Genomic DNA, 22,070 nt, shown 5'->3' with positions numbered 1-22,070 from the left:
ATAGTCAATTCTTCATTAAACAGAAGCCTTGACTTCCCAAGACGCCATATTAAAAATTAATATCTAAAAGTGTATTGCTCAGCCTCAAGTCATCACTCATGCCAAACAATACCAAACTGCATTCTAATGAGATTTCTCCTTCAAAATTACCCTGATATCAGCACTAAGCTGGGTTTGGCTTCAGAGGTGGCCAAAGGCTCTGGTCACCAGCACCTCACTGGGCAGGTGGCTTTCATAACACTCTCCTGGGTCCAGGATCAACCACACTGTCCGGAACCCCACAGAAGCAGGGTGGTGGAGCTGTGTGGGGAGATGGTGACATGGTGTGGACTCTACTGCCTTTGGTCAGCAGCTACAGCCCAAGGGTGGACTCCTTTAGAGTGAATTCAGACTGCTAATGTCACGTCCAACCAGGAGCCTGGGGAGACAGAGTTCAAGCCCTGCAATCCCTGGGAAGTCCTGTCATCCACTTCCCACTCTGGTTTGGAGCCTGGAGAAGCAGCCCGTTTAAGATAGCTGGGTATCAGAGGGCTGTCTCTAAATCAGGCATATGCCCAACTCTTAATGAAAGATCAATAAATTCAACAACCAGGGACCATGTAATCACAGACTGTGGGTACAGGGAGAGCTTGCCAGCTGAAGGGAGCTGGCCTATGGGCTGAGATCTGGACTCTGACATACCAGCTGTGGGACACTAGGAAAGAAACCCAACTTCTTTAATTTCCTTTTTTTTGGGGGGGGGCTTTCGAGACAGGGTTTCTCTGTATTGTTTTGGAGGCTGTCCTGGAATTCGCTCAGTAGACCCGGCTGGCCTCAAACTCAGAGATCCGCCTGCCTCTGCCTCCCGAGTGCTGGGATTAAAGGTGTGCGCCTCCACCGCCTGGCTAATTTCCTTTTTTATCCACTTAAAATGAGGCTGACAGCACAGCCTGCCACATGGAGCTATTGTTAGGATGTTTGTTTATTGCTTATAAAGGCCCTGAGGCAGGGCCGGCAAGCCCAGCACTGCTGTGTGCTCTCTGCTATCTGAGGCTGCTGACTGGACAGCTGTGTAGACAGTGCAACAGGTGAAAGGAGGCATCTACACACTGACTCCACTATGCAGTCAATGCGTACTTTCTGAAAATGCAGTTTCCCACGTGCCGGGCACCTGGAACTCGGAGGTCTTAACCAATCTGCAGCTGCACTTCACCCAACTACTTCCTGTATGAAAGAAATGGCAGGGCTGAGAGGTTTCAACTCAGTGCCAGCACCGTCACCACCGCTGTTTCTGTGTGGCCAGGCTTCTTTGGGGCATCCAGCCGAACTCTGGAGGGAAGAGGCTAGAACACGTGAGCTCTCTCACATTGGCTGCCTGAATGAGTCCCGGCTGAACCCCAGCAGCCTCACCCCTGCCCCAACTCTGGAGCCCAGACCTGGTTCACCTCCGGGCTAACAGCCAGCCGCTGGCCTCTCTAGGGAAAGGCGTAAGGCTCATAGTGGATTCAGACCTCAGAGCAAATGTCTATGCACCTTGAGCAAAAAAGCTCTAAAACTGTGGTCTGTACCTCAAAAAGCATGCCATTAAAAAAAATGGAAAAAAACCCAGGTGGGTTTCGTATGAAGGGAAGAAAATCTAACTGTAGTGGTGCTGAGCCCCAAGCTCTCTTGACAGGACCAGGGCACTCTACGGAAGAACAGCAGAGCGTGCTGTGGCACGTTCACTGTTAGCAGGGAGGAACAATGGAACCAGTTCTTAGCCTTGTGTGCTAACCTGACCAGAGGCGGGGCACATATGCCCTTCTGCAATAATGAACCTGATGCATAGCACCCCACTGCATCCCTCAGGGAAAGCCATCCTCTGCCCCCTCCCTGGGAATCTACCTGGCATCCGTATGGGCAAAGGCCTGCAGTACCTGTCCTCCAGCACGCAGAACACGGAACACGTACCACCACAAGGAGACACAGCCTCCTGGCCTGAGCCGTGCGGGCCTCTCACTCAAGTTCTGCCTCAACAGGTGAAGAGGCAGATATATCTGTGGTGCAGAGATAATCTCGTAATTGAAAACTGACAGAAGGCAGCCAGAAGATTTGAGGCTGTCAGTGTAGACATGAGGATTCCGGCTAGCGTCTGAGGCTTCAGCTTGCGCAGGACTTACTTTGCTAGTCGACCAGAACATTTCATGAGGCAGCAAAACTGGGCCCTGGGTCTAGCAGGGAGGCAGGGTCGCACAGGCCGGGCCCTGGGTCTAGCAGGGAGGCAGGGTCGCACAGGCTGGATCGTGTATGGCTCATGGGCTGTGACAAGGGCTATGACAGCTGTGAGAGTAGGTGGCGTGATTTCCTATCTCCTACAGGAAGGGCCATTAACCTTTCAGATGACAGCCCTGGGACCCGAATGATTGAACCATTTTTGAGGTCAGCAGGATCTATGTTCTCAAAAGCTGACACCGACATGCAAAAGTTGTGACTGAATCCTGGTGTCCCCGAGAGGAAGACTAAGTGCATGTGACAGATTTTCTGCTATCAAATGCCCCATTTCCCAGAGTATCTGTCACAGAATGATAATATCCATGCAAAGAGTTAAGTACAATTATGTCTGTCACTGAGAAACATACTTTGGAAAATGTGACTGACAACCTTCTGGGAGCTGACAAATCACTGGGAGATCCCCAAACACCTCTAAGCAGCAAGCACCAGGCCACAGAGAGGCACGCTTAGCTGACTGACACCTGGGACGGCTCCTAGCGGCTGTACCTTGGGGGGGGGGCTGCTGTGACTACTGCTAGAAAGTATGTGGTGTCCTCTGTGGCTGTGGGTGGGACTGTCCTCTGTCCTAGGTAGTGGGGTGTCCGAGAAGGACAGGCAGGCCTGGTAGGGTTTCTCCCCAGGACCACAGCTTACAACAAGGACTCCTACTCCAGGCCCGTGGGTAGGCAGAGCACAGCCATTGTGTGCGTGTGCTCCAGTTCCTAGGCAGCCCCATTCAGGGTCTACACTGAAACGAATGTTAGTATGTCCAGCACTCTGGGGTCCCAGCTACCTGTTTCAGCGGACACTGGAGGGGGCCACACGGTGGCTGTTTGCGTCAGCACCAGCGAGGCCTGGGCACTCTGTCTGCAACCCATCCCAGGATGTGCCGCGGTGTCGGCTCTCCTCCCACCGGAGCCCCTGTCACCGCCACCAGCCCTTGAGGGGAAGGGGCAGTGCTTGTGGGATCTGGAGCAGGTCTCAGTGGCCAACACTGAGCTATCCCAATATACTGCTAACCAAGGCTACCCCTGGCAAGGTGTCTGCTGAATCTGAATTTCTAAGGGAGAGACTATGATGGTTGGTTTTAATTTGTGAACTTGGCACGCTCTAGAAACACGCACCCTACTTCTGGGCCAGGTCTGCTGGCCCTGTGCGTGGACCATGTGACTGCCTTCTACCTCTTAGTGCCCATGGGTGCTGCAGCCATGGAGCTACACAATATTGACCTTATCCTTGGGCACATCTGCTCTCCCTAGCAACTGTGTCATCTGTGCATTTGATAAGCATGACTCTGATTCCACTGCTCAGCAAGCTGGGGCCAGCAGCCCGCCAAGATGCACACCCAGGTAATACAGAGACATTCATTCATCTTAGCCCAGGCAGCCACAGAACCTCTCCTTTTTAACAGAGTCACATATGAGACCCCATGTGTGAGAGGGGTAGACTCGCTTTGTCTGCAGGCGAGTCTGCACTGGTACCTGTGCCCCCTCCCCCTGCCCCCGTGGCAGCCCTGAGCAGAACAGGAAGCACCCCTCCCCACAAGGCTGGCTTACTTAGCCAAGGCCAACCCAGAAGAGGGGTGGGGAGCTAGGACATTTCCTCAGCCCTCAGGTCACCCTATCCTTCCGGGTAATGTGCATGACACAGACAGGCAGGGATGGAATGCTCACTGCTTGAGGGGGACGCAGGATCCAGGTCCTGGACAAAGTGGCTTGCCCCAGAGACCTAAGCAGAGGGTTGTGGGTAAAACCAGGGCTCACTGTACAAAGGCTGAGGTCTGCCAAAGCCATTTAATGTTGCTTGTGACACAAATTCCGCTGAACTCAATGCTCAATCTGCTGGACACCGCCAACGAGCATCCTGCCTACCCCGAGGCCTTCGTTCAGGAGGGCAGGGAGGGGGCTCCAGGTCGGATTTCACCACGAATGCCCCTGCAGCAATGGGAAGTCTCAGGTGAAGGGGAAGGCCATGCTGCGGGGATGAGGAAGGTCACGGCTTGTCACCTATGAAAAGGTCAGCAAATGCCCCTTTTGTCTGAAGTCAAGTGGGAAAGGACAGCTCTCCCCAAAGCTGCTGGGAACGCTTTAACTCCAGTGCTGGCAGAGCACAGGTTCTTGGCTTTTGAGACTGGCCCCCAGGCTCAGGAGACAGCTTGTCTGCACCGACTCCATCTCCCTCATCCTTTGGCCTCCTCCCAGCATGCTGCCTGCCACCTTGTAGGTGGCCAGTAGAGGGCAGTGCGCCACCGTGCTCCTGGCAGCTGTGCGTGGAGCTTGGATCAGGTGCCCCACACACAATTTTCCCTGCTCCATGGGAAAATCATGAACTTGCTGTACATGTGATGATGTCACCTACATAAAAGTACACGGGGAGAGCTCGGAGGAAATGTAACAAAAGGTTATGAGAATTTGCTCACTGGAAATGGGTTTTGTTTTCCCATTATTTTCTACATTCTGCCAATTTCCCACAAGCGCTTACTGCTTTTATGACTGAAACTCTGCAGTGCTCAGGCATGGGGAGTCACCTGGAGGGGCAGCAACATGAGGCCCTCACTGTTAGAGATGCCTGTGCTGTGACAGTGGCGAGGGGGGGACTGCCCACACCACTTGGAGGGGCTCTTCACGTGACGGCACAGGCAGCCCAGAGGGGTGTGGACACAGGGGGCACAGGGGCCACGTGAGCACAGGCTCAAGAGGAGGAAACAGAAGGAAGGGTGGGTACCAGTCTGACCTAACACGGGGGGGGGGGGCTATGGGGGGAGCTGAGTCTTCAGTTACCTTAAAGAGATACCCAGTATCTCGAGGAACAAAATAGCAGGCTCAACCCTTCCTGTCGTCAATGGAAAACTGAAGTAACTAGCAATTTTTTAAAAAAGAAAAAAAATCAAAGATGCTGGATAGGAAAAGAATAAAATCTGAGCCAACCCACGAAAGATAAAAACACCAAACCCAGATGACTTAAGAGGCTCACACAGGCAGGCACACTGCCTGTAAATCTACACCCAGCCAGAGAGGCGAGCTAGGAGAAACACACAGCAGCATTTGCATACAGGAGGTGATCCCCCTGAATGCCGGCTCACTTAACTCAGCCAAATTAGAATACATTTTATATTGACTATTTTGACATTTGTTTTATTTGGCAAGTAAAACAGAACTGATCCAATTTCCTTGCAGCCATTGTAAACCATAAACTGTGCACCAAGGTCATAAAACACACAAGCCTTACAAGTGCTGGGCTGGATTATGCCACCCTCCAACCCCACCAGCTCCCAGAGCGAGCGTGGGTACGGTGGGCTGCCTGCTGTGGGTGGGCACCCTGGCTCTCCTGTGACAGGCCAGCTCAGGATGGGCACTCTTCTTGCTTCTTTTGGGACAGTAGGGACCCTGCACTGAGAAAATGCCTCATCAGCTTGGCCTACGTGCAAGTCTGTGGGGGCGTTTCCTTGATTAACAACTGACGTGTGGGGGCTCCCACCAAGGGGAGCAAGCATGGGGAAAGGGTACCATGGCCTCTGCTTCAGTCTCCACCCCGTCTTCCCTCACTGATGGACTGTGACAGGGATGATAAGCCGGGTAAGCCGTCTTCCCCAGGTTGCTTTTGAACAGTTTTTTTTTTCATAGCAACAGAAAACAAGTTAGAGGGATTGGAGAGATGGCTCAATGATTAAGAACACTCACTGGCTGCTCTTCCAGAGGACCTGGGTTCAATTCCCCGCACCCATATGGCAACTCACAACTGTCTGTAACCCCAGTTCCAGAGGATCCAACACCCTCACACAGATATATATGCAAGCAAACATCAATGCACATAAAATAAAAATAGATGAATTATAGGAAAAAAGAAAACAAATTGGAATGGCTTCATTGCATGCAGTAGGAATTAGCAACCGCCTGAGGTGAAGCCCATTTCTGGGCCCTTCCAGACCACATGTCTTTGGGGACTGGATCTACTTATTCAAGGCGATTGAACCCCAAGGGCTCCACAGCCTCTATAGTTAACCCAAGCTTGAGCTGACCATGAGCACCAAAGGTGAATCTAAGCTGACCTCACCCAGCACAGGCGATGACCTGAAATGCTGGCAGAAGAATTAATTATTATGACAATAAGTGCAATTTCCTGAAAATTTGCCACTTTCTAAGAACTTTTTAAATACAGAACAGTACAAATGCACATTCGGCCGTTGAACCAATTAGGTACAGTTGCTTGTTTTACAATCTTAGTGCCGTCTTGAGGGTGACAATTGCTTAAGTAGGACGACTAAAATAACAGGAGGAAGATTGGCTTCAACTCAGAGGCACATAGTGAGAAGCCTAACACACATGGAGTGAGGGCTGGAAAGGCAACTGTTCCAACCAAAACAAAAGAACAGTGTGCACCAGGGCTCAGCTTCCACTCAAAACAACAGCTTCTCACTCACAATCCGATTCGGTTGGTGATTTTTCTATTAGGTAAGGCAACTTCACATTAATACTGTTTACTTTGAAAAGTGTCAACTTAAATTATTTATTAACAATGAAATTTATAATCATTTTAGTATTTTCTTTCTCTTTCTCACATATTTTCCTTTACAATGCTATGGAAAAGTCCCTGGAAAGAGCAAGCATCATGGACAGCTGACCAGTCCTGTTGTGTCTCTGATGAGTTAGTTGCTGCAGAGTTGAAAGGGAATTCTGCCCTCTGGAAGCCAGGGCGCTGGCCACCTGGCTGCCACACACACATGCGTCTATAAGCTCATTTGAATGGCAAGTCAATTTTTGTGTTTTGTTTAATCTGGTTTGGTTTTTGAGACAGGGCCTCACTATGTAGCCTTGGCTTTCCTGGAACTTGCTATGTAGATGAGACTGGCCCTTAACTCAAAATCCACCTGCCTCTGCCCTCTGCCTCCTGAATGCTGGGATTGAGGGTGAGAGACACCGTGCCTGCCCAGCTTGGCCAACCAAGCTTGAGCCACACCTCCTGCTGTGTGGGGATCTGTAGCATTACCATGACACAGATCACTGCGAGCCTTTACACAGCGTGGAACACAAAGATTTCCGACCATGACTACTTAAGGCCCAAGTTTAGACTTCTGCAAATTTTCAGCTGCATTTCGCACCACTTCAGCAGATGTTAAGTGGGTGTTTTCTAAGCTGGTGCATGGCTCAGCAGGCCCTAAGGCCATGGAATTGCATGGGTGAGATCCTCAACGAAGCCTCACCTGGGAAGGTTTGGGGCTGGGGTGGCAGCGGCTGATGACTGTGAGGGCGTGGTGGGTTGAGACGAGTCGTGGTTTCTTGGCACTCTGCCCATGCGATACCAGATGCCCATGCTGTTCAGCTCTCTGCAGGAGAAAGAGAACCTTTAAGACACGGCTGAGCTTGGAGCACTGACCCGAGCCGCAAAGCCAATCGTTACCTCACCATGAGCTGTCCCAAACCCTGGGGAGGCCCCTCTCACCATGTAAGACAGGCCCCGTCACCGCCCTTCATGCCTTGGGGACTGCCTAGCACGACTGCAGCTGTCTCTGTGATGGAGCCATCTTCACCCGAGCCTGCCCGCCCGCCCACGTGCCCGCCCGCTCTGGTTGCTCTGCCTCGCTTGTTGGCATGTACACACTCTTTGTTTTACCATCTCACTGGTCTCAAGTACTCTATTCGGTTAGAGTGAGTACTGCTGAGTACAGTGGGGAATGTTCTGCAGACACACACCTGATTTATAGAGAAGGATTCTTCTTCAAGTCCACACAACACTTCCAAATGTCAGGGTTTGGCCCCTCATAGCTAGCTGGGAGTCGCGTGTGGCTTCACTCCAAGGTCAGTTGTAAAGACGGCCTCAAACCCTCAAACTGGAGGCTCACAGGCCACACACCAGCACAGTCAAGAGTAGACGCACGCCTTGGGTGGTGTGACAGCCACAGTGGCCGTGCCCCACACTGCACACCTGTGCCGTGAACGAGGCACGCTCACGCTCGGCAATGCAGCAGGATAATTTCTGCCACATGCATGTCCACATGCATGGTGTCTATGGGACTGGAAGCCAAGGGACATTTATTCTGTGGGTCTTGGGTGTAGCCTGGGGGCTATTCTAAACCAGACCTTGCCTTATCAGAAGAGTGAGCCCAACTGCGGCACCACGAAACTCGGCCATCTTTACCTAGCTACAGGCTGCCGCTGCCACAGCCTGCCTGCTGCTCTCCGGAGGCTGCGCCCAGTCTGAGCTTTCTGCCTCTCAGAGCACAAGTTCAGGCCCTTGTCATGGTGGCACTCAGATTAAGTGAATTTGGTATTGAGTCCCCAACTTATTTTTCTTACTTAAAAATCATGCTATGTCTTCTTCTAAGGGAGGACGTTATGGCCAAGATGAAATAAATATCGTACTTTTTGGGGACTGGAAAGATGGCTCAGCAGTTAAGAGCATTGGCCGCTCTTTCAAAAGACCCATGTTCAATTCCCAGCACCCACATGGTAGTTCACAGCCGTCTGTAACTCCAGTTGCAGGGCATCTGACGCCTTCACACCAATGCAACGAGATAAAGTTAAATAATTTAAAAATGGTATTGAAATGAGAGATGTAAACAGTAGGTGATCTTTCCCAGGTAACAGTGACCAGGTAGGGGTGCACCTGATGGCAATCAGATGAATCAAACCAAGGACACTCAATTCTGGAATTGTGGTGGGAACCACGGGAAGGTATACTTTCTTGTCCTGGACCTGCTCCTAAAGGGACAGCAGTGTCATGCCTCCCCATAGAAAACAGGAGCCAGATGGAGTCCCTCCAGAGGACTGAGAGGGCAGGGTGAGGTGCTCTCACTCTCTGAGTTCATACTTCTGCCTGCCTAAGCCTGGCTGCTGTGTCAGCCAACAAATGCTTCCTTTTGTTTAAGCCCCTCTGGGTGGGGCTTCCCATCACTCAGGCTCATGGGGGTCCAAAGTGAAGTGCTGGGATTTGCCTGCACTTGGAGTTTATGGAGCAGCTTGGAGCCAGGCCCGGCTCACTTCTGTAGATGACCAGGCCCCAATGGGCTCGGTCTCCAGCAAGTTCTCTGATATTAGACTTGCACTGTAGAGTCCTGCAACATGTGGGTTTCTTTCTCACTTGCAACCAATGTGCCCATAATAAAAGCCAGGGGATAAGTACTTCCCTCTGGGCCCAACACTACCCCTGGGTGTCCACAGGTGGGCCTCTATTCCCAGAGTGTCACTCCCACTCTGCCAGCCCACTTCAGTCTCTTCACAGCTGGTTCTCCTGACTCAGAGAACTTCGCTTAGTATCCCTGCCTCCTGTCTTTACTGGAGTAGCCCCAGCTCCCACAAAGTCAGCTACATTCCCTTCACTGTCTGAAACAGCCCTGTTTATCTTCTTGCTCATTGCACATCTTTCTCCAGAACAGCAGGGACTTGTCTCTCTCCCGCACACAGGGTCTGTCCTGTGGCACAAGCAGGATTGCCACAAAGTGCCCCAGGTTGGTAAGCAGCGTGAGGAGTTGAGGCCCACAGTGGCATCAGGGCAGCAGGCAAAGGGGTCTTACCGGTGACTGACTGTACGGGGGACAGGAGGCCCCAGGACGGAGCTACACCGTGAGCTAAGGGGCTGAGGGCAGAGTCAGTGATGAGCGCCAACACCCAGACCACGGATGATGGCCGAGCCTTGTGAGCCATGCACACTTTCAAGTCTTGGGCCCAGGAGTGGCCCAAACACTCTCGGGGGAACCTGTGTGTAGAAATGTTGAGACTCACCGATACACATGTACTGGGGTGCTGAGACTCACCCGATAAGCGTGTACTGGGGAGGCGCCTGCTTGGCCCGGCCCATGATGCGGATGTCACAGACGGCAGCTTCGGTTGAATCTCGGGGGATAAATTTAATGCACAGCCTCTTCTTCCTGAAGGCCACCTCCTCTAAGGAAGGGACAACAGAAAGGTGTGAGTCTAAAGAGATACCACCTCCTCCCCCCTTTGGGCTGAAGGGATGGGCCACCCTTGTCACCTGGGGGGGCTAAGCTCTACTTCTGCCTTTCTTGAGGCCACCAAGGACAGGCCACGACAACAGAGTACACCAGTCACCCTGCCTTGCTCCAGGGCCTGCCCCCAGACACGCGGGCCAAGGAGGAGCTCCCAGAACTGCTACCATAGTGCACTGCAGCTTCTGCAGACCACAGCCTGCAGTCTAGGGCCTTTTCACGTTCATTACAGGAATCTTCAAGCATACCCTAAGGGGCGAGCCCTGCAGGGCAGAGCAACGAGCTCCTGGTCAGCACACGGGCTCTAGCTCTCCATACACCTTTAATCTGTCTGGATACATGGAACAAATCCTCACACTACGTCATGCTGCCCAGCCCTACCCTGGAAGGGTCTGATTCAAGTTTCTCAATCACTGCAAAATGCCCTGCCCTGCCTTATCTGGATCTGCATCCAGAAGCTGTGTGCTCTGAAGTGAGCTGACAGGTCTCTCGGGTCCCTCTTGCTCTATAACCACCTGCTCCTTGTTGCTCTGTGGCAGAGAAAGGCAGGATATATATATAGGACTGCCCCCATCCAGTAGCATATCAGAGCTGGCTGGCTTTGGCCCAGGTTAGACCTTTCTGAAAGGCAGTGCATGTGTGGGCTTCCAGGGCTAGTGTGTCGAGTTCCACAGCAAGGGCCTGAGGCCTGGACCACAATCCCCCTGAGCACTGCTCTGGCTGTGGTTTTAGGATGCTTGTGGGTAAGAGTCACTCCTTGGTTCTCGGGTTCAAAGCAGCAGTACTCCCGATTCTGCCATCCCTTCTGCCTTGGAGAGCTCAAGTTCTTCTGTCTAAAACAGAGCTCGTCTTCACCACCTCTTTGACACTCTGGGGTAGGTTTTGGATAGGAATGAAGGCCAGTGTGTGGCTTCTCTGTCAACTTCCAGCATGCACACCATGGGCTGGCACTCCAGCAACAGATGACAGTGCATCGAGGTGGTGGCGGGGCTCATCCATGCCTCTGAACTTCTCCCAACAGTTCCCGATCTTTTGGTTGGGTATGTGGGGTTTTTCATTTTTCCACATTTTTATTTAAAATATAATTATATTATCATTTTCCCCTTTCCCTTTCCTTCCTCTGGCCCTCCTATGCACATCCCCTTTGCTCTCTTAAATTCATGATCCCCGACTTCTTTTTCCTTCATTGTTGTTATATATATAGTCCTAGTTATATAGATACAACCTGTTCAGTGTCTATAACGTTTCCTGCATGCATACCATTTCAGGGCCCACCATTCGGTATCAGGTGACAAACTGGACATGACCTTCTCTGGAGAAACCTATTTCTTCCACACTCAGGGGTGGGTTTTGTTTGAGACAGGGTCTCATTATGTAGCCTAGATCAGTCTCAAACTTGTAATCTTCCTGCCTCGGCCTCATGAACCCTGGGGTTACAGGTGTGGCTATCACACCTGGCTCCATCAGTAGGATCTGGGCTGGAACCCCAGCTCTGCCACTGCTAGTCCTGGTACCTTGGAAGTCACTTAAACCCTCTGAGCCTCAGTTTTGCCATCTGTAGAAGGGACCTACCTGGTAGAAACCCACTCCAGGGGAATGTGGGTAGATGTGGCGTGGGTAACATGACTTCTTGGCCAGTTATAGGCATATAGTAAGTGCTCAATAAAGAACAGCTAGAAGGGATTGGCAAGCCAGCCCAGTGTGCACTAACATCTGGGCTTAGGGCTGACCCTCAAGTGGCAGAACCTGTGACCTCAAGTGGCAGGATCTGCATGGTCCTGTTGGAGGCATGCAGGCAGGGGAAGGGCGGTCCTGTGGGCCTGGTAGAATCAGCAGTATTGTTGGCTCTTTGTTATGTTTTTGGGGGAAGGGAGGCATCTTTTTAAAAAGCCAGGCTGAGCCGGGCAATGGTGGCTGGTAGCACTTGGTAAGCAGGGGCAGCCAGATCCCTTAGTTTCCAGGCCAGCCTGATCTACAGAGTGAATTCCAGCATAGTCAGGGTTACACAGAGAAATCCTGCCTCAAAACAAACAAACAGGCAAACAAAAAGTCAGGCTGAAATGCCCAAATCCTATGAGTTTTTTCCCCCAGAAATAAAAGCAAAGGGCTACATCCTCAAGCTACATTATCTTCAAGCTGTAGAAATGTCTTAACCCGCACAGCAAACATCCTCCTAATGGCTGAGATGGCATCCTGGAGGAAGGGTATGCCACAGCAACCCTGTACCTAACACCAATAGCTACCAAGTTCAAGCCCTGACGGAGACGCACTAGAGACCTTCCCCGGGGTAAACCAAGGGACAGATATTCTGCTAGCCTTTGCCAGAGCTCGGCTCCATGTCTCTCCATCTGCAGCCAGCTCAGTCAAGGACGGACCCACTCATTCATTACACATGCTTAAGCAGGCCTCATCTTAAGTAAGCATATTATACATAGTCAATAGAAATGTGTTCAGTCATGCTAATGAACACAGGAAGAGTACACAGCACTTTACTAAAACAAACAGTCTTCCAGGGTTTAAGTGCTGTACGGGCGGCAACAGGCCACATTTTAAATTAATTATAGGATTCTCATCTTTTTGGCTGACTCCATGAAAAAAAGGCTTTAAGTGTTCTCAGGAGATCCTGGGCTGACCATGAGGCTCTTGATCCCCTGGGAAGTTGCTGAGAAATGGTTCCCTAACCACAGGTATGCTTTTAGACACCCGATGAAGAGCACAGGCCCCACTGGACAGCACCTGATGCAAACATGGGGGCTTCCCAATCAGAACCACCGGGCCCCCAGCAGTCACAGCACAGGCCCACAACAGGGCCTCCTCACTGAATGAGCTCGACAAACAAGAAATGCTGAATGGCCTTATGTCCATACAAAAGATATTATACATCAATTAGCTGTCAAAAAAAGAACATCAAAGAAATATTTAAAACTTTGAAAACCCCAGGAAGAAAACAGGCTTAGACAAAAATCAACAAGGCCTTTTTAAATTGTAAGCAGAAAATTCACCTAAGAAGAGGCAAAGTTAGCAAGCAAACATTTATAAAAGCACTCAGGCTTGCTAACAAGGAGCAAACTACAAATTAAATACAATTTAAATAGTAAAACAAAATAAGAGGCAGAGCCCCTGTACTGGGAGGTCTGAGGAAGGGAGCCATTGCTGCTGCCAGACCGTGAGATACCTTCACGGAGGTCACACAGCTGGTAAGGCCAACTTGAAAGGACCAGTGTGTTCCAGCAACCTTACAAGGCAGAGAGTGCCCTCCTCGCCTGACAAATGGGTAAACTGAGTCAGGAGTCTGAGAGGACCTGCTTGGGGTTCACAAGCTCAAGCAGCAGGGCCAGACTGGACATGAGCACAGAGAGACTAGAGGTAAGGGTTGGTCCAACAGAGGGCCCGGACGTGGAAGGGGCCTTCCTTCCGTCTGCGGCTTGGGTGTGGATTCAGGGCCTCCTGTCTGTGCAGCAAGCGCCTATCCACAGGGTCATTTCCCCAGCCTGGCATTGCTATGCACATATGTGGAGGAACTACCAGAAACAGGCAGAGCTATGCAGAAAGCACCAGCCGGCGGGGCAGGAGACGAGGACAGCTGCGGTGATAGAAGAACCACAGCGGAGGGTGCACAACGATGAAAATCTAAGAAGCACTGATTGTGTGAATTACGTGGTATTTGACTGTTTCTTAAACCATCATTAAAAAATCCCCTGCTAACTAGAAAGTCTGTATGTGCAAGGTGCTTAGTAAATGTGTGTGTACATGTGCATACATGTGTGTTTGTGCGTGCATATCGAGGTGCATGTGTATGTTGTGTGCTATGCACATGTGTGTATATGTACCTGTATGTGTATGTATATGTATTTATGTTTGTGTGCATGCATGTACATTTCTATGTGTGTACATGTACACGTGATTATATGCATGCACATATGTGTATTGTGTGCATATCTCTATATGTGAAGGCACATATGTATCCATCTGTATTTTTTTTTTTTTTTTTTTGGTTTTTCGAGACAGGGTTTCCCTGTGTAGCTTTGGAGGCTGGCCTGGAACTCACTTTGTAGACAGGCTGGCCCTGAACTCACAGAGGTCTGCCTGGCTCTACCTTCCGAGTGCTGGGATTAAAGGTGTGCACCACCAACGCCCAGCTATCCTTGTGTATTCATGCACATGTGTGTGTGCGCAAATATGTTTGCACGCATGTGTATGTGTGCATGTATGTCCGTGTGTGCGTACATCTGTATGTGGGTGTGTTCTTGCTCTTGGCTAAGATGTAGTCACTGTGCCTTGTTTTTCTCATATATAAAACTGGTCTAACCTCCATCTCTCCAGAGGTCTCCTAAAGATAAAATGAGATCATGAGGGTGAAGCTTTTACCATGGGGGCCTTACATGAAAAACAGTAAATATCAGTGCCCTATTTCATTCTGTTATTGTGATAAAACACTCTGGCCAAAGGGGAACTGTGGAAGAATTGGTTTACTTGGCCTACAACTCCAGGCTGGAGTCCATCATTAAGGGGAAGCCAAGACAGGAACTTAAGCAGCTAGTTACAGCACATCCAGTCAAGAGCAGAGAGAAACACGCTCCCTCCAAGTCTACCCTCACACAGCCCAGGATCTCCTGCCCAGGGAAGGGTGCCACCCATAATGGGCTGGGTCAGTTCGCAAGCATGAAAACGCGGGCAAGCATGCCCAGAGGCCATTCTGATCCGGTGACCCCTCAGCTGAGACTCCCTTCTATGGTGATCAGAGATGTGTCAAAGTGGCAGTTAGAGCCAACCAGCACCATGACACGTACTGCCACACCTCACAGCACGCAAATGAAAGCGGTCAGTGAGGGATCCCCTGCCGTGCTGAAACACGTTCCATGGAAGTAGTTATGGAGGCGTGGAAGCTGTTCAGTTTGAAATGCAAACAAGGAAATGGCAAGCAAGTAATGGTTCAGAAATGTTCCCACCATGAAAAATTAAAAAATATATGTATATGTATGCGTGTGTATATATATGTATATGTGTGTATACATATTATATGTATGTGTGTGTATACATATTATAAGTAAAAGCAAAGAAAAGAATGTAGAATTCCATAAAGGAGTTTCACAGATAAAGGGATCTCTGTTCTCTTATTCATTGTCTCACTGCTGTGGAGTGGCTCATAGTTATAAATACAGCAAATTAATGTACACCCAAACAAAGAAGCTCAGATACACTACCTTACCCGTCCTAGCTCTCCAGGACCCTGGCCATAGCCCTCGAGGACCCCAGCCTCTAACACTACAGCGTCCCGAGGCAACTTCTCCATTTCCACAGCTCTCTGCTGCTCCCCTCAGTGCACTGCTGCTCAGTGGTTGGAACATCTGGTCTAATTCATACCTTGTTTTCATTTAAGTTTTGTTGTTGTTGTTTTGTAATAGACAGGGACTCATGTAGCCCAGGCTGGCCTCACATTTGCTATACAGTGAAGGATGACCTTGAATCCTGATCTTCCTGCCCCCACCTCCCAAGTGTTAGGACTATGAGTTGGAGCCCCCATATTTGGTTCCCATTTGATCTTGCATGTCTAACTTGCAGTCTTTCTGGTTCCCGGTCTTGCTTGCTCTGTGGGCCCCACACCAGGAACAGCTGCTTCTTGCAGGCCCCTGGCATCTTTTGATCTCTGCCTTTCCTCCCTTTTGCTTTGGGGTCTTGGGCCAAGCTTGGCTTCAGCAACAGCTGAGGGCAGACCAAATCCCAACTATCCCTAGCCTCATTGTTCTGTTCTTGAGTGATCCCAAGCAGCAGGGGCGTCATTCTAAGAAAAGTGACTCTGCTTACTTGCAGGCAGGGTCCCACACACTCTGGAAACACAGAGAACCCAGGTGGATGTTGCAAGTGGCAGGCTTTCTTCACCATCAAGAGAAAGCTCCGTCAAATGTTTCCAGAGAAAAACACACAGAGTATTTAAAAGTCCACCTGGAAGAGGAGGAGACTGTCCCCGAGGCATGCATGTTAGGGCTGACTCACGTGTGTCCACCGTCTCCTGGATAGGGATGAAGCCCACAGGCAACGTGTCCTTGACATCGATGAGCTTCATGTCCACCAGCACATTCCCCAAGTGGCTCTTGGGACGAAGAAAAGACACACAGACTATTACTGGAACTTCTCAGTGAGCGTACAGTCCTGGCTGCAGGATGTGTATTCAATACAGTGACTGCTGCTGCAGCTTTACCACAGCAGGTTAATAACCTAATGTTCCCAGCAACACCCAGGGAGTACAGTGTACCTCAGGAGGGAGGTTCATCTGTGAATCTCAAGACCGCTCACTTGTATGTGGCCTTGATGAGTCGGATGAACCAAGAGCAGCAGACAGAACCCGGCAGAGGGCAGGTGGGCATGTGGCCTGGCGCCACCACCTCTCAGGGTCAGCAGGTTTTAAACAGAGAAGGTTCTGGGATGCTTGCAGGAGAGGAGTTGCATCTGAACTGAATGGGGACTGATCATACACCTAAGAGGTTGTTGGCTGCAGACAGTTTTCAGTTACAAGATGCATTTTACAAAATCCCAAGAATCATAAACTGACAGAAAGGCAGCCCCGCACTCTGTTTCCCACGCCTTCTGAAATGACTCGCTGGGGCCTCTTAAGAGCTCCTATCCAGTGGTGGCAGAGGGATCCACAGTGCACAGTTTCTGTAAAGACATCTTTTGAAGATGGTGGGTGGCGCACCATTCTATAATTGCAAGAGAGAATTCTTTGCAAACACACCAGCACTTGCGGCTTCCACTTCATGCTAGAAACGGCTCTCAAGAAATCTCAGCCTCGTCAGAGCCAGTTAAGGCAAGAAAAATGGGTTCCCAGTCCAAATCTCCCCTGGTAGGAATCCAGATGTGCTCTATGTGCCCACTCTACAGAAGCACTGTCCTCCAAAGCCCAGCTTGAATGCACGCTCACTGTGCCTGTCCTCAGCCCTGGAAAAGCATCTATGGAGTCAGCCGAGGCCTCTCACAGGGACCTCTCAGGCTGGTATTCCCCTGTTGCTGAGAGAAGGGGCCCGCCTTCACCTCTGAGCTTGGGGAACACAGATTCCACCTTCATCCTGAATGCACAGGTGTCTCCAAAATCCATAGAGGGAACATTTGCTTCCCTAACTAAGCCAGGCACTCTCTCCTTAAGCTCCTTTTAATTCCCATCAACTTACAATTGGACTCTGTGCTGGTTTGATAAGACTGCCCCCATAGGCTCACAGGTTTGAATGCTTAGTCGTCAGGGAGCGGAATGGCTTGAAAAGGATTAGGAGGCGTGGCCTTGTTGGAGAAAGTATGTCACTGGGGGGGGGGGCAAAGCTTTGAGGTTTCAAAAGCCCATGCTAGGCCTAGTGTCTCCCTCTTAGCTAGCAGACCAGGCTATAGCTCTCAGCTATGCTCCAGCACCATGTCTTCCTGTGTGCCGCCATGCTCCCTGCCGTGATGATAGTGAACTGTGGACAAGCCCCCAGCTACATGCATCTTTTATGAGTAGACTTGATCATTGTCTCTCTTCACAGCAACAGAACAGTGACTAAGACAGACACTGCAAGGTATCCATCTACCTACCATCTTCAAGGATGTCATTACAACAACTGTGCACTAAGGACCTGCCTGCCACTGCTAAATAGAAACCAAAATGACCTCTGCTTCTATTGCTCAACAAAGCTAGCACAGTTCTTGGCACACAGTATGGACTCAATAATTATTGGCTAAATAATGTTTGGTTGTTGTGGAATATTTCTTTATGCAAAAATGTATTGCATTTGTTTATGTTGTAGAATATTTGTTTAACTATGTAAAGCTGTGTTGCTGTTTTACCTTGCCTGCCTAAGGTACCTGATTGGTCTAATAAAAAGCTGAATGGCCAATAGCGAGGGAGGAGGTATAGGTGGGTCTCCAGGGCATGGAGAGTAAGGAGGAGGAGGAATTTAGGCTCTGGAAGAAAAAAAAAGATGCCAAGGAGACAAGGGGCCAGTCAGACAGACTGGGAGGAAGCAGGGAAGTATGGCACACAGAATGAAAGAAAGGTAGAAAGCCCCAAGGTAAAACAAAGATGAATAAAAGAGGTTAAATTATGTTAAAAGAGCTAGCGGGACAAGCCTAAGCTAAGGCTGGGCATTCATACTTAGTAAGTCTCTGTCTTTGAGAGCTGGCTGGTGGCCCAAAGAAAATTCCAACTACATTTGGTGGCACACTTTTGAACAGGGTAAGCTCTGGTGATCAGAAACCAAACCAGACTTTCTTGGATGGCAAATCGAAATGGTCACCCAAATTCTAAAAGTTCGTTATTGGTTAGTATGGCGCATAAGTAAAACACGCCTCAGGTGACATTCAGAAGCCAGAGTGGCACGTGTAGCTCGTGCCCATCAGACACCTGTCCTTCACTCTCAGCAGTGCCTGCCAGCAGTTCGGCATTACCCAAGCTCAAGGCCTGGGGTCAGGGGTCAGCATGCACGGAGGCACAGCACATGGGGAGCAGGCCCTCTCTATCATGGAATGGACTCTGACTGCCCAGGAGGGCTGGGTTCAGCGAGAACCTCGGAAGGACGTGGTTTCGCCCCGGGGCAGCTGTCATCACTGCTCTCTGCACCGAGAAATCAGCAATAGGTCATGTCCTGCTGCCCACAGATGGATGGGCAGCCATCAATATTGTGCTTGAACATTTTCAGCGACAAGCAGGACTCTGTAGAAGCCAAATGCAATCCATTTAGCAACCTCACCCTCCCCACTGTTGAGAAAATGCCCTAACCATAAAATCAGAGCACTGGTGGTGTGGTCATTAAAAACGAGCATATGGAAACCCTTCCATACACACAGATTGGGGGACTACTCCGTTGAAGCTTCCAGCAATCCGAGTGTGGCTCTCTTCCATGGGGCTGCCCTTCTGTGGGTTATTTTTCTTTTTTTTTATACCACAGGCCCACAACACCATTAATTTTGCTGGTTCCTCTCCCCTCCCCCACCTGTGCGCTCTTTCATTTCCTTCTCATAAATATGAAGAACGTATTCCCAATCCTTGTTGAGCTAATGATTCATGCCAGAAGCCCGATATACACTGACTCAGGGTATTTATATTGTCTCTGGTAGCCAGTAGTTGCCAGTATACTGTAATTATTTTTGACAACTTTGCATTTAAGGTAGCCACAGATAACCAACTTAATATTCAAATGTTCATAAATCCTTCTGTTTAACATCCTCCCTACCTAATCTATGTACATTATTATTACAGGTAATGCAGAAAGTACAGGCCATGAAAAGTGCAATTAATCTCACTCCTTCCCCAGGAAGCAATGTCACTCTACAGCCAGGATTCTATATTAATGGCCTGATTGGGGGAAAAGAATTCAGGATTCAAAGGAAACTCCCAAAACTCCCATGCTTGGAGTCTCAAGTCACTTAGTTAAGACTTGGCCTGCTCTGGGGATCCCACACCCTCCCATATGGTTGTAAAGCGGGACTCTGCCCAGCCTCTGTCCTGACCTAGGTCAGGACAGACAGGCAGCCACCACTGGTTAGCATGTACCTAGCTCCTGCCTCACTTGAGGATTGGCAAGTGAGCCTTGCCGTTGCCCAAACTTTGATCCCAAAACAAATTCTATGCCCCAATTCGATCACCTGGATGTCCTAAAAGACTCATTTATTCTTTTTCTTTGTGCTGAGGATGGGATTGCTAAGCGAGCTAACAGCGCTGGACACGTTCATTTTCTTTCCATTAAAAAGAGTGTACCTAGGCTCAGTACAGGGCAGGGGCTCCTATGGCTGCCCTCCTGGCAGCCTCACACCCTTATCCCTCCCAGCACCCAGTTACTACTGATGGACAGCCACATGTTTTCTGGAAGTGCCAGGGACTGAACCCAGGGCCCCATGCATGCTAAGCAAGTGCTCGACCACCATCTTCAAGCCCAAGAATTGTGTTTTCTATAATCCATTTCAAACTAATGACCCAGTGCTTTCCCCGAGTCATAATGGACTTGTTGCTGTCCTCACTCCCAGGACTTCAAGAGCTCTTCTGCCTGGATCAATGCCTCATGGATTTCAGGAGGAAATGTAGCAAGTCCTGTTGGGCCCCAGCCCCCACAGATCTCTGTGCATTGCTTGGCAGCTGACAGCCACAGGTGCATCCTGCTCTCTAGTCCTGGCTTACAGCCCGGCCTTGCCCACTTGACATCAACATCTAACACGAGGAAAACACAAGTTCTTACACCTGGGGTTTCTCCACTGTGCTGTAAGTCTGAATATACAGCAGACACATGGGCAGATACGGACGTGGCACATACACATTCTTCTGGCAATAAAGGCGGCAGACACATTCTCTTAGCACAAACAGCCGGACGTCTTGTCTTTCATTTCCTGACATCTTGGACTTGTTCGTGGTGTGGATGCCACAAAGCCCCAATGTAAGTGACCCAAGAGACTGTGGCTATCCTCTGAGCACAGGGCTGGGGTGATTCTAGTGAGAAATGCCCACATAGCTTTGAGAGAATGTGAACGTTTGGTCCCCAGTTTGTGGTCTGTTAGAGAAGGTTTCAGAGGTGCGGCCTTGCTGGAGGAAGTATGTGACTGAGGTGGGCTTGGAGAGTGGAAAGCTCTCACCACTTTCATTTCTTCCTAGGCTTCTTGCTTGCAGCTGAGGATGTGAGCCCTCGGGCTCCTGCTCTTAACGCCACACCTTCCGCTGTGGCCACGCCTCCCTGCCTCGATGGGGTTTTATTCCTCTAGAACTATACGCCAAAATACACCCTCCTTCTGTAAGTTGACTTCGTCACGGTGCTTGATCCCAGCAACAGAAAAGTAACTTAGACAAGGTGCTTGACCAGTCTTTGGGACTTCCTCCTGAGAGCCCTGCAGCAGTGAACCCATGCCGTCCACGAGGAGCAGCAGTCAGTGGACAGAACAGAGGCCATAGGAGCGAAAGGCAGAAACAGCTTTCAAAAGGTGTTTGGGCAGACTCCAGAGACAAAGGGGCTGAGGAGGGAGCATGAGGGGTGCAGGTGGGAAGGACACTTGATGGGTCTACTGATAACCTCATGGGCCTCATCTGGGGTGCTGACACCACCTCGGCCCTGCTCTGGGGAAGTCTCAGGCTCCAGTGAGAGCAAGGGATCTGTGCAGACACACCACAGGCACCGAGCTGGCTCAGCTGCTACCATCCTGTTACTGAATGTGCATTCAGAGGCATGGTAGGAAAAAGATTCTCCATTTCACTCAAACTTTATGAGCAGCAAATGTGCTGCTCTTGTAATTAGAGGGGAAATTAAGGGGACAACTTCACCCCTCATCCTGAACATGTTAGGAACAATATTCATAACAAAGAATTATCAATGAACTACAGGCAGTGTGTAATCATAGTCCACATTCAGACACTGCTGAAGGGGCAAGCCTGGAACTGGCAGTGGGACACCAGGCTGGAGGGTTCTGATGAAGTGATGGACAGGACAGGGAGGCTGTGACGGGCAGGGAGTCTCTCGGGAAGAAGAAGCCTTCTACCTTTCATTCTTTGGGTCAGCATGTTTTATGCTGGGTGGTTTTTTTGAAACTACAATCTACATTACCATTATAATTAAATTTGTAAATTGGTAAAAAAAATATTTCAAAAACAAGTATCTGAATTTAGAAGAAGCAGATTCTCTGCCCCAGAGCATGGCAGTGATTTCACTACCATGGTAGACTAAAAGCGGGAGGTCATCTGGGGAGGAAATGAGATACAGTCCTGGGGTCTCACACAAGGGTCACCAAAACTACTGCCCTTTCTAAAATGCCTCTTGCATTTAGGGAAAGTTCTTGCAGCGATCTTTAAAGTTTCCTAGTTCATGGACCTAAGTATCAAAAAACAAGAGAATTATATACAGGTGGACACCTCTCCGTAAAAACAATGGCATGTCCCATGTCACACAGAGGCTCTTTA

General features: G+C 49.9%; 1 protein-coding gene across 6 annotated transcripts in view; it reads right to left on the bottom strand.

Moving 5' to 3' along the window:
* Positions 1–22,070, bottom strand: part of Mvb12b (multivesicular body subunit 12B) — a 162,115-nt gene that overhangs the window by 85,967 nt on the left and 54,078 nt on the right. For 3 of the 6 annotated variants that reach the window (XM_040735701.1, XM_040735704.1, XM_040735705.1), the window contains exons 4-7: positions 16,166–16,262; positions 9,980–10,109; positions 7,430–7,552; positions 4,009–5,615 (exon numbers count right to left, since the gene is read on the bottom strand). In XM_040735701.1, coding sequence (XP_040591635.1) covers positions 5,312–5,615; positions 7,430–7,552; positions 9,980–10,109; positions 16,166–16,262 — 654 coding nt within the window. In that variant the 3' untranslated portion in view covers positions 4,009–5,311. Of the gene's footprint in view, positions 1–4,008; positions 5,616–7,429; positions 7,553–9,979; positions 10,110–16,165; positions 16,263–22,070 lie in introns of those variants that run through there. The other 3 variants (XM_040735703.1, XM_040735706.1, XM_040735702.1) reach the window with 1 other exon arrangement.

The sequence above is a fragment of the Mesocricetus auratus genome, unplaced genomic scaffold, assembly GCF_017639785.1.
Source record: "Mesocricetus auratus isolate SY011 unplaced genomic scaffold, BCM_Maur_2.0 Super-Scaffold_100047, whole genome shotgun sequence".
In the NCBI taxonomy this organism is placed as follows: Eukaryota; Metazoa; Chordata; class Mammalia; order Rodentia; family Cricetidae; genus Mesocricetus; species Mesocricetus auratus.
Note: the sequence above shows the minus strand (reverse complement) of the source record. Positions and strands in the feature narration are given on the sequence as shown.